Source organism: Phoxinus phoxinus, assembly GCF_949152265.1.
Source record: "Phoxinus phoxinus genome assembly, chromosome: 1".
NCBI classification, from domain to species: Eukaryota; Metazoa; Chordata; class Actinopteri; order Cypriniformes; family Leuciscidae; genus Phoxinus; species Phoxinus phoxinus.
The window spans coordinates 19,807,881-19,820,848 of record NC_136876.1 but is presented as its reverse complement, the minus strand read 5'-3'; the positions used below and the strand labels follow the sequence as shown (position 1 = coordinate 19,820,848).

General features: G+C 39.6%; 1 protein-coding gene across 2 annotated transcripts; it reads left to right on the top strand.

The window, feature by feature from the left end:
- Positions 1-782: 782 nt before the first annotated feature.
- Positions 783-10,193, top strand: nptxra (neuronal pentraxin receptor a). Of its 2 annotated transcripts, XR_013796660.1 has the most exons (6): positions 786-1,678; positions 3,400-3,655; positions 4,179-4,420; positions 6,199-6,378; positions 7,523-7,842; positions 8,186-10,193. XR_013796660.1 is itself a non-coding variant. In XM_079604719.1 (5 exons), exons 1-5 carry the CDS (start codon positions 1,001-1,003, stop codon positions 7,754-7,756), a joined length of 1,590 nt encoding a protein of 529 aa, XP_079460845.1. In that variant the 5' UTR covers positions 783-1,000; the 3' UTR covers positions 7,757-10,193. The 2 variants fall into 2 exon arrangements, 1 of the variants encoding a protein (XP_079460845.1); XM_079604719.1 differs by having other exon boundaries at positions 783-1,678; positions 7,523-10,193.
- The last annotated feature ends 2,775 nt before the right edge of the window (positions 10,194-12,968 follow it).

Sequence of the window (12,968 nt, the reverse complement as noted above, 5' to 3'; positions counted from 1 at the left end):
ATGTCTGTGTGAGGTAAAAGGAAACAAGCTGTTGTAGCTCCGCCCCCTGTGCTGAGACCTGCAGCTCATTTGCATTTAAAGGGACAGACACAAAAACAGTGCGTTTTTGCTCACCCTCAAAAAGTGACAATTTAACATGCTATATATAAACATATCTGTGGGGTGTTATGAGCTAAAACTTCACATACACACTCTGGGGACATCAAAGACTTATTTTACACCTTGTGAAAAGGACATTATACCACCCCTTTAAAATAAGTAGCCTACTTGCTCAAGAGAGACGGCTATGCAATTTGTGATGCCGAACATTTTCATGTGATGTTCGGCATAAAGTAAACTAAAGTAGGCTAAACATAAAAAAAACTAGCCACATGGATGGTGTGATGATGCACATGATCCCTGTATTTTTTGCATACTGAAATGATAGACCTTATTTCTTGCATTATTATATTATGCATTTATTGTGAATTTTTTACAATAGATATAGGCTATTTTATGATAAATCGATTTTATATAATTAATAAATACGTATACATTGTGAGTGTATTCAAATATGACACATAGCCAAGGGTAAGACATTAGATGCAGCCCCTTACTGGCTATGTTGCATCCTCCTATAGCTTTCCTAAGCACTAGCCTAGCCTACTACAGTATTTTTCAGACTATATGAAATCTAGCTCACATTGGTCGAACATGAGGTTGATGTTGTCTCCACCTCCCTCGCATGTGCAGCCCACCCCTGATGATGTGTAAGCTAAACCCCCACCTCGTGTTGTCCCCACGGTAATACCGAGATGGAGATATAGAGAGACGCGTCCTGCGGGTGGACACATTACAGACGAAAAGCTGTTGACATTGAGTCGTGGGTTGAATAATTTTTTATTAAATTCTCATTCATTCTTAAGGTCTAAATATCCCCGTTATCTTTTGTTTCTTTTCATTACTACTGATTTTTTTAACCGCCACCCTGAAGTTCATCGTTGTCATTTTGGCCGCCGGGATGGTGGCGTTTATCGGAGCGGTCATCTGCATCATCGCCGCGGTCCACAGCGGATCTCCACCGGCGTCCGTGGCCGCAGCGCAGCCCCTGGCCGACAACCAGTCGCTGTCACCGGGCACAACCGGGAAGGCTTTTTCCTCCGGGTCCGTCGCCCGATCAGGACCGCTGGACGCTCTCCACGCAACTGATGCGACAAGCAGAGAACGAGGAGGACCGGAGGCGCCAGAATTCTACGGTTTAACGGGACTAGGGACCGGTGGAAGCGAACAGCTGGTCACCTACAGCAGACTCATCTGCACCCCTGTCCCCGCCGGTGAGTGCAACCCGAAAAACTTTCAGCAACAAGCGGACGACCAGTCGTTATATGCGGGAGAGGACTGGGGGTACCTCCGCACCACCGCCGAGGAGCTCCGACAGACCGTCCTACAGCAGAAAGATGAGATCCTCACCGATCAGAGAACCATACGGGAGCTAACGGGAAAGCTTTCGGAATGCGAGAGTGGCTTGAAGGGACGGAAGGTCCCGGAACGGAGCACGGGACTTGGGGATCCGCGAAAAGACAACAAGGAGCAACTCATGATGCGGGACGATGCGGGATCCTCAGTGCGGACGGCTCATGCGGTGGAGGAGCTGGGGCATGCCATAACTCAAATGAAAGACCGCATTGAGAAACTGGAGGTAAGAACACCGCAAGACCTTGTAAGATATTTATTTATGTGGCTGAGAAGCAAGTTTTTTATAGATCGATAATAAATGTCTAAATTATAATAGCCTAATGGGAAATATAGCTTAGGCCTATATAAAATTTAAGAAACATGCCGAGTTTTTAGAAATGTAGCAATCATGTTGATTCCACACATTTGGAAAAAAAGGTTTAAAAATGGCCTTTAGATATATAGCCTATAGGCTACTAGAGAAAAAAGCGTAAAAGTAGCCTAAATACTGTTCTTGGATATTATTTTCCAAAAAAATAAATAGCTAGCCTACTGTTAAAAAAAAGACCATTTAAGGTAAAATATCTGTAAAAAAAAAAAAAAAAAAAAAAAAAATCAGGCATGAATATGCTGTCAGTAGCCTAATAGTGGCTTTTATAAATTAGTTTAAAATATTTGTTTTTAAAAACTTAAAGATTTGTCACATGACAACAAAATGGCTTCTTTCATGTTTGTTACGTCATCTGTCTTTGATTTGGCTGAAAAAAAAGTTTTTTCGAATATAAATATAGGCTTTTAAGCAAAATATCTACTTAAAAAAAAAAAAAAAAAAAAAAAATAACATTTCAGTCATTTAATGATATATTGTTTCCCCCAAATTTAACTAAGCACCACAACAATATATCAAAATTAATTTTGATTCAGAAATGTAAGTCATTCAAAAGTATTTTGAATAAATGAGCGTTGCGTCAGATAAAGCTGGTGCTAGATGGCTACTATCTGACCTGTTGATACACGTGATTAGTATTATAGCAGCCTGTTTTGAACACGTATGAATAGGTGCTGCAGTGTGCTTGTAAAGTTCATCCCTCCACGAGTCCTGGATTGCGTTTCAGCTCACGTACGGTCGCGCGCCTGTGCCGTGATTTATCGCTGTGCGCCAAGATGCGCGTCCCTGATTGGGTTTCGAAGGAAATATGGGCTAAGTGAGCCGATTTCATGGTTTACGAGCCGGTGGGAACAACAAATTACATCCTCATCAGGACCACATTTAGCGCATCTGATGAAAACTCGATCTAACCCAAATCTATCAGTCTGAAAATCTAGACATAGCCTAGAAGGAGCAGTTAAACAGCCTTTACATACCAAAGACAAATAAATGGTAAACAGCAGTTATACTCAAGAATGTAGGCTATGTTTAAAAAGCGAGGAGCCTGAGCCTATCAGTGACTACACTACAGCATGTGTGACAGCAGGGGAGAGATGAGAAACATGACACACTCCACTGAAAGCATATTATGGACTCCTGCAGCTGCGAATGGGAGCTCTGCAAGCTGGTGCAGATGCCTTTGTAATGATCCCATCATAATAGAATAGAAATGAACTTGTTATTTCCATGCTAGTAGGGAAATTGAAATTGGTCTCATTACACATCCAACCTTTCTCATACTTGCAAGAAGCCCCATCAAGGGGTGCAATATTTGCTCTGAAATATGATTCTGTTTAATTGATCAATTAAATGACACGATACATTATTAAATCTTAAATTTAGGCAGGGTTTGATTTGATCGGAATATAAGATGCATTACCGTTTACACTTGAAAAGAGGTTAATTGCATTTTGAGTAATAATAATGAATTTGTTAAATGCATTCACCTTTTTTTGTTAGATTGGTTGCATTCATGTGATGTTGATAAACGAGGTTCTTCACAACACACAGGAAAAAAATGACTGTTTTTTTTACAGTCTGAAATGGCACCGCCAGCGTTCAATCACACAGACTCGAGCTCACAGAAAGCAGCAGGTTCTGCCTCTAGCGCTGCCCGCACACCAGTGGCAGCTGCACATAGACGAGTGGAGGATCTGGAAGGAGAACTGAAGAGAAAGATAAAACTGCTGGAGGAAGAGAGGAAAGCTCTGCGCAAAGAGACACAGAAACATCAGGAGAATATTGATTATGGACTGGACACTGTACGCCAGCGGATAAGCACTCTGGAGAAAGGTGAGGGAGAGGTCAGATTTACTGCTGGAAGAGATATTGATTTTAAAAGACTGATTTGACCAGTTTTGTATGTTTGAGGTAGTTCAATCAAAAAATGTCATCATTAACTCGCCCTCAGGTTTTGTTCCATGGCTTTCTTTCTCCTGTGGAACCTAAAAAGATATTTCAAGAATCGAAAAGAAATATATATACTTTTTTTTTTTTTTTTTTTTTGCAATACAATGGAAGTCATTTAGGTCTAATGTTGTTTGGCTCCCAGAGTTCTCCAAAGTACCTTCTTTATAGTTTGGAACAACATGAGATTGAGATTGAACAAAACTAATGTTCTGATAATCAACGGCAGGTCACAGATGCTGTAAATAGAGCTTAAATTGTATTGAACCTGGAACCGGCCTTTAAACACTTATCCAGTGTTGTCTTCTCTGTGCTTATGTTTAATTCAATTCACTCTTTGTCATCTTTCAAACATTCTTTCTCTCTCTCTGTCTCTCTTTCATTTGATTTCTCACATTTTTGTTCACAGGTGTCTCTGAGAACAAGTTTCCAGAGGGTTACCAGCTCTCATTCCCTGTACGGAGCACTTCCATGTATGCTATCATAAAGCAGGAAATCCCTGTCCTCCACACTTTGACTGTCTGCATGTGGCTCAAACCTGGAAAGAGCATCTTGGGAACAACGGTTTCTTATGCTGTTTCTGAGCAGAGCCATGAGTTTGTGCTTCAGCAGTTGGTGCATGGGCCCATTGAGCTTATCATTAATAATGAGGTAGCGCATCACAGCATGATATTTGACTGAAGTTTTTAACGATTCTGATTCTGATGTTGGTTCCTTAAAGGAACACGCCAACTTTTTAGGACTTTACAACCCGAACTCACGGCAATTCGTACAAATTTTACGAGGTGGCTAATTCGTACCAATTCATACGACCTCACTCGTACGAATTTGTACGTTTTTTTGCTAAATCGTACATATTTTACGATTTGCCAAAATCGTATGAATTCATACGAATGACCTACCCCTGACCCCGCCCCTAAACCTACCCATCACGTGGGTTTGGACAAATCGTACAAATTCGTACGAGTGAGGTCGTACAAATTCGTACGAATTAGCCACCTTTTAATCACTCGTACAAATTTGGACGAATTGGTCGTGAGATAGCGTTGGACTTTAGCTTATTCACCGTATCCAGAGTTAGATAAGTCCATACATACCATTTTCATCTCCATGCATGCCTTAACTCTGTCTGACGCACCCACCACTAGCCTAGCTTAGCACAAAGACTGGAGGTAAACGGGTCCAGCTAGCATACTGCTCCCAATAAGTGACAAAATAACGCCAACATTTTCCTATTTACATGTTGTATAGAATATCGCTGTGTCTCATGTGACCTTGTTATTTGTACACGCTGTGACTATTAAAATCACAACATGTAAATAGGAAAATGTCTGCATTATTTTGTCACTTATTGGGAGCAGACTGCTAGCTGGAGCCGTTTATTGGAGTCTCTGTGCTAAGCTAGGCTAGCGGTGAGTGCGTCAGACAGAGTTACGGCGTGCACGGAGATGAAAAGGGTATGTATGGACTTATCTAACTCTGGGGGATACAGTGAATAACCTCAAATCCCAAAAAGTCGGCGTGTTCCTTTAAATAACTTGTTGTTCAACGCTGTTGAATCGGTAGTGCTGGGAACTGTGTATTTTAAATATGGTGAACATCTGCCTTAGCAAAATAATTCACTTGTGTGAACCATTGTCATTTGCCGAAGCGACTCTGATTTCCCAACCATATGAATATACCTGACCGGGTATATTCTGTGCTTTTAAAGTGTGAACATCTAACGTCTAGTGCAGTGGAATAAAAAAAGGTTCTGTGTAAACAGCCCCTTAGACAGCAGATTTAACCATATATATTTGGTTAACATCACCAGAACTGACTCATATACGCCACAGATACCTGATCACTGACTGGAATCTAAAACGTAATGACTTGAATCATCAATGGAACATAACATCAGACCCATATTATTTAGTTTAGAGCCATTCTCACCAAGAACTATTACTATGAATATAACAATAACGATAACTATATCAGTCCAAACCTGCCGCTTTAAATGCTCAAGCTCTTTAAAGTCCAGTGGGTTCTGATTGGTTGTCTATGTTTTTATCCGTCATCAGCTGGAAAAAATATTGTTTCTCTGTGCTTTTATTGTTATAGCTGTGACATATATAGCCTATAGCTTCCCCATTCTAAGAACGAGTATTGAAACTTTGTAGTTATCGTCCTTAGAGTTAATAGCCCTTAAAAGACAGAGTGAAGTTTTAGGATGCATTCTATTAGGATTTTAAGGGATGTTTTTTGTAAAAGATGAACAGATGATTGACCTCCGACAGCTCTTACGGAATTTTTTTCAGAGCTGTAATAGTGGACAGTAAGATAATCTCTCAGGCTTTCAGGCTGGTCTCAATTATCTAAGCACATGGACCATAGGATCAGTCTTTGGATTGTAATTTGGGATTTTCTTTTTTGGATCCTCCATTCTTTAGGTGGCGCTGGTACCTCTCAACTTTACAGTGGGCAGATGGCAGCATATGTGTGTGAGCTGGAACCGGAGAGCTGGAGCGTGGCATGCCTACCTAGGGGGCAAGCTAAAGAGTGAAGGAAGTGGCCTGGCAACCCGTCACAGCATCCGCCGGGGAGGAACCCTCATGCTTGGCCAAGAACAGGTACGTCAGACTTTGGCTCTTGTTACTGTTTGCCAGACGGTGGTAGGTCAAGATAAGCAGCATTTTGGGTTCACACTGCGCATACTGTAAAACTCACTATGTTTGTTTATCCTTTCCTTTACCTTTTCCTGCCCTCTTCATCCCTCTTTCGTTAAACTCCTGCATATGTACCCTTACATTATAACAAGTAGGGCTTAAAATCCTTTTCTGGTCCATGTTGTAGTCTAAGGTTGTGCTTTAAGCTGTGGACTGACTGTGATTAAGATTTTTTTATATAGGAAACCATGTTTCCATATTTTCATTTAGCATGGGATTTTCTTGAGATCATACAATTGGGAAGTTCCAGTATCATTGGCTATGCAGAGTTTATATTATACATTTGTACATTTTTGGTATATAGGAATATAAGACACCTTAAAAGACACTGAAATGGTATTATCACATTTTAATGAGGCAATTTTTTTGAGTACCACTGGATATACAACTAAAAAGGTCCCACTATCAGTTGTCTCAGTCTCAGATAGGGCTTTTGCTGTTTTTAGGGCCATATGAAGTTTAAATAAAATTTTGGACAACAACAAAATTGGGTTTTACAGATTTTACACTGATAACGCTAATATTTTTGTCATCGTCTCACTGGGTGTTGCTCCTTAAGTTTGTTTAGAAGGTAACTGTTGCAATGAGTGCTTCTGAGGAATAATGTAATAAAAATAATTAAATCAAATAAAAAAAGTTTTACAAAAAACACACAAAAAAGCCCTAAATGTATTATAAAAAAATATATAATATAATTATATATGGATCTGGATGGAACAAAATTCCAACAACAAAGTCATAAGTTTTCTCTTATTTTGTCTTTAAAATAGTATTTTAAGAAGCTATAAAAATAAACTACAATATTTACCAGACATTTATGAATTTGATCTGAAGTATAGAGTTACCACTCAAAAATATTTTAATTGGGACATAGGCATGATAATTTAGTGGTAAAGGCAGGTAATAAATACGAATTGTCACTAAGTCACTCATTCATTTGAATGAATATTTTGAATTTTTATTATGATTCTTTTTAAACAATACAATAAAAAAAAAAGATTATTATATTTTGCTGCAGAGTCTGAATATGATTTCCTGTCTCCTGCAGAGCTCAATGGGCGGTCTTCGTTTCGAGGTGTCGCGGGCTATGGTGGGAGAGCTGTCTCAGTTTAATGTGTGGGACCGGCCGCTTTCACACATAGAGCTCTCTGCTCTTGCTCACTGCAGCACGGGGATGCTGGGTAATGTAGTCCCGTGGACCAGCCGTGAGGTAGAGGTTTTCGGAGGCGTCACCAAGCAACCGGCCGACCATTGCCAGCATCGCACCAGTGCCATACAGTGATGGGCTTCTGAGGGGTTGTTTAAAGGGTCAGAGATGGTTTCAGAAATGGAAACGATTCATCAGAAAACCACGCCACCATCAGATATGTATGTTGATTATTTTCAAGGCAAAGTTTTTTATTAGTGGTGTTTGCTGAAACAAGCCTCACCATCATTACAGCTCAGGGTTAGTGATTTGAACAAACCCCTAACCCTATAGTGTTAAATTTCAGCGCATATAGCTAATCCCACACCATTTGTGCTACAAACAAGAATGATACCTCAAACTATGTGACTTGTTGAGGCAGAGTGTGCTCTTATTTTTCTAAGCAAGCCAACACATTTTCACTTGGTGGATGATAAAATGGGTGCAAATATCCTATAGATTTACTGAGTCACATTTACTGTTGTTTGGTGAATTTTCGCAAATGAAATATAGTCTTTTCAATAGGAATCCAGCTGAGGGCGAACGATTTACCTGTGCAGATTTTGCAACGAGTTCAGATTGGTCATGTGGATTCACCATGTGGACCAAAAGAAAGCTTCTTGGTTTGAAAGTGACTTGTGGACTATTCTTTAAATACATATTGTCAGCGAATTTTGGATTCCAGGGAAATTTCGGCCAAATGTTGCTAATATGACCATATCTAGGGACCGTATTATCATATCCAATATCATAGGCTCTTAACCACCTATCAATGTCCTAGCAACCACCTTAGCAATATACTAAAGGCCACCCTGGACACCTTAGCAAACGCACAGCAATGCCCTGGCAACACTTTAGCATCATGGGGCGGGTTTTGCATGAGAAAGTATCAAGTTTTAAACTATTGACATTTTATGTATAGTGGCAAACGTAATTTGATGTGTGATCTTCAGTCTCAGTGCTTGATAAAAGGATTTATTTTTTACCACAGTTCAAAGTTTGCATACTCTTTCAGATTTGTTGTTATTTATACAATGTAGCCTATCTGATTGAAATTAGTTTTGAAACACACACACACACACAAACAGCTGGGAATTTGTTTGCTTTTAGTCTGCCATTTTTTATACTAGTTTTTTTTTTTAAATGTTTGATCTATTCAAGGTTTTTTTTTTTTTTTTTGATGTTTTTGATGTTTTTGAATCACACTGTTTCTATGGTGATCACTCTAACAGACTGTATCCTATTGGTCAGGCCAGTCCTGAATTCTCCTCCATTTAAAAACCCTTTAACATCATCAGAATCACATCGAATTAGAACGAACGACAGAAAAAGGAGCAGTTGAAGAAGTGATTTGTCCTTCAGCAATATTTCAACGAATAGCTATTACTTAACCTTTAAAGCCATGGTTTTGAAACCCTTTATAATGTGGCATCTGCAGTGACATGCTTTCTGAGAACTGTTTTCAGTGTTCCTGTTCAACGTAATCTGCAAATATCTACAGACAAACAAATATCTTCTCATGCTGAGAAATTAGCAAATATAGCCTATATAGATTTATAAAAAAATCTACTCAAGAAAATTATATTTGTAACATAAGCAACAAACATTCCGTATGAATGTATATTATTTACACCATTATATGTTTATCCCACCATCTATCTATCTACCTATCTATCTATCTATCTATCTATCTATCTATCTATCTATCTATCTATCTATCTATCTATCTATCTATCTATCTATCTCTCTCTATATATCTATCTCTCTCTCTATCTATCTATCTATCTATCTATCTATCTATCTATCTATCTCTCTCTCTCTATCTCTCTATCTCTCTTCATAAAGAGCTTATGTAAATTACATTGCACATATGATATGCTTTATGTGGATTATACTCAATGTATCGTTTCTGTGTAAAATGCAGCAGGCTGAAAAATGCCTGTTTTGTGGCCTTGTCAAACACAAGAATGCTGTCCCAAATGTGCAATCAGAAGACATATATACGGACACACAAAACTGAGATTATGGATGTCATTTTGTGTATGTTGCAAACCGTTGTTTTAATGGCATGTGTTTTGAGATTCCGTGGCCATACGGTTGAACTGCACAAGATCTTCATAATGTTTTCAGCACTAAATATGTTTTCTTTCTGATGTATGTACTTGCTATTGTTAGTGTAATGCCTGTTTGTTTGCATTCCAGTGGTCATTTTGTGATGTTCAATTTGTATATGAACGAGCTTTGAATTGTATTCAGAAAGAGTGGTTTTCAAACGATTGTTTAATACTGTTACCTTTTCTGGAATATATTTGTTTTTGAATGAAGAAATGTCTTGGAAGTTGGATGTAAAGTTCTCTCTTTTTGCTTGAACAGTTTTCTACACTGAGGATTTACTCATTTACATTTTTCTAATCTTTCTTCTATCATAATGTTCATTTCTTGAATTCTGTCTGTGTCTTTGTGTTGAAATTGAGATCAAATGCGTTAATATCTAAGATGGCAATGAGAATAAAAAATATATATAGCACAACGTACACCAGTGTTCTCTTTTATATCTCTCTCTCTTCTCTCTCTCTCTCTCTCTCTCTCTCTCTCTCTCTCTCTCTCTCTCTCTCTCTGGAGTGTTTGGGTGCGTGTGAGAGTGTTCACGAGCAGAGGGTGAATGATAGTGGTTTTTCCTACTGTTTTTCTTTTTTCTTTCTTCTAACTTTTGGGAATATTTTTTAAAGTGAGAACCTAGGAAGAAAAGTGTTTTAATTATTTATTTGGCGCGTCGTCGGGAGGATTGTTGGCGGAGTTGAGATGGCATCTCGGCCTGAGGGCGGAGAGGCGCCACCATCACTCCGTCATGGCGTCAGGTGTGAGGTTGAATCGAGTGTGGCGGTGGAGGAAGTTTTAGTATCAATTGGAGAAGAAGTTGGATATGAAAACATCTCGTCGGCGTCGAGAATGAACAAAGCTGTGGTGGTTTTCTTAAAGGAGGAGAATTTGGTTAACCGTCTAGTAAGCAGCGGGATATCGGTAAGTGGACTTTTCGTTGCTATTTCACCGCTGGTTAACCCGACCCGAAAGGTATAGGCCGTGGGCCGGACCCCGAAATTGTGAATTTCACAGATCCCTGCCAAGGAACTAAGTGATTTGTTTACAGATGGCATGTAAAAATTCTTATAAGTAGTGTAATCATTGTTTCCAACGTTGATGTGTGCACATTTTATGAAGATATCGATTTAAACTCTTACATTTTTAAACGGGCAAATTTGTAGAACTACTAAATCGTAGCGCCAGAAAACGTAAACAAATCACCCGTCTCCTTGACAACCTGTCACGTCTCCCTGACAACCAACATATTTGATACAGTAACTTTGCTCTCTTTATAACGAAATCCTGCGATTTAAATAGTCTTTATATACTTTTTGTCTACACGAGCTATACTATACATTGTGCACTTACCGTCAGAAGACCTCTAAGGTTATTGATCACCCGTGACATACATAGAAATTTACATAGACCGCATAACAACAAAGCGGGACGCGATTGACAGCCGGTGTGCGACAATATGAAGTGCTGTAGCAGCTATACATGTTGCTTCTACTAGGGCAAAAAGCCCAATAACCGTATTTTCTCAAACAAGTTGGGCATCATTTGTTCAGTGTGCCCAGAAATGGGTTAACCTCAACACTGCTGAGAGTTTAATAGCTGAAAAAGCCATAGCAACATTCAATTTAACAGAAACCTGGAGAGCCCAAGATGTGCCAGTTAATGTGGGCTTCCATAGGGAATGCTACATGCTCTTCACCAATAAAGATCACATTGCAAGAGCATGTAGGAGGAGAGAAATGGCAGCCAAAGATACTGAAGGTATGTATCAAATCCATAAATTCTGCAAATTTTCTATTAAAATAATTGTGTATTGATCGTGTAACTTTGGCTATGTATGTGTGTATTGTAGTTAGTTTAAGAAAGTGTTAAATAAACCTCACACTACCAGTGAATCTTAACTACACAAAGTGATTTTTTATTCATGTATATTTTTGAACACTTTATCTTAATTTTATTGAAAAGCTGGAGATTTAACAAGGGCAAAAAGCATATTCAATATAAGATTACAGTGAATAGTGTAAGGTTGACAATGAATTGAACACAAGTCATTTTTTTAAAGGAATGTTTTATTTGAAACAAAGACATTACATGGTATTCTTACAAATCTAAACAGTGAGATTACTAGATTAAAAGTAACCACCTTTGATAAACACATTCTTTGTCATATTTGTCTACCTGACAATTCATCCTATTCATACTGGAATATATACCAAAATATTTTCTATTCCTCTGTTCTACAGGAGAAGTTTGCAAAGCCTGCCAGACATACCTCCCCCAATGCAGCATGGATGGAGGATCGAGGGGGAATTCTATGCAGTTCATTGGATGACATTTCCACCAGCACCAAAAAGTGTCTTGGAGCTTGTGCATTGCCAGTGCAAAGCATTACAATGTGTGGGGGGGAACTGCACATGTAGAAAGCACCAGCTACCATGCACAGACATGTGCCTATTGGTGCTTTTCCACTGCATGGTACGGCTCGGTTCAGCTCGGAACGGTTCGGCTCGCTTCACGTTTCCACTGCGTGGTACGACTCGACTCGGTACGGTTCGGTTCGCTTTAGCTCGGTTGCTTTTCCACTGCAGTTAGTACCGCTTCAAAGTGGGTGGGACTGATCGTTAATAGTTGCCGCCTCTACTGGCTCGGTAGTCACTTTTTTTTTTTTTTTTTTTTTTTTTTTTAAGTTTGTAGTGTGCGGCTAAGAGCTGTGCTACTTCTTGGAACACTTTTTCATTCCGTGTTGCCCCATCCAGCTCTCGCTGGATCCACTCCTCGGCAACCAACGAGAGGAACGTCTGCACCTCGTCCACTGACCACGATTCAGCCATTTCTTGTTTGATTTTTTTTTTACCTCTTTTGTCAAGTAAATACTCTAAAAACAGGTGCTACCGCGTTGGCTGTTGTCTGGCTATTTACATCTAGCGGGTTTAGTGTCTCGTGACGCAAATACAATGACGCTGATGTGCTGATTCTGTCTGACCAATCAGTGATCTGCAGTGTTTTCACGTCACATTTAGTATCGGTACGGTACGCTTGGAACCTCAACAGAGGTGGTACCATTTAAAGCGAGCCGTACCGTACCATGCAGTGGAAATGCGCCATAAGTGAGCCGTACCGAACCGAGCCGTACCATGCAGTGGAAAAGCACCAAAGCGTGCCGTGCCGTACCGTGCAGTGGAAAAGCGCCATATGTAGGAACTGCACCAAC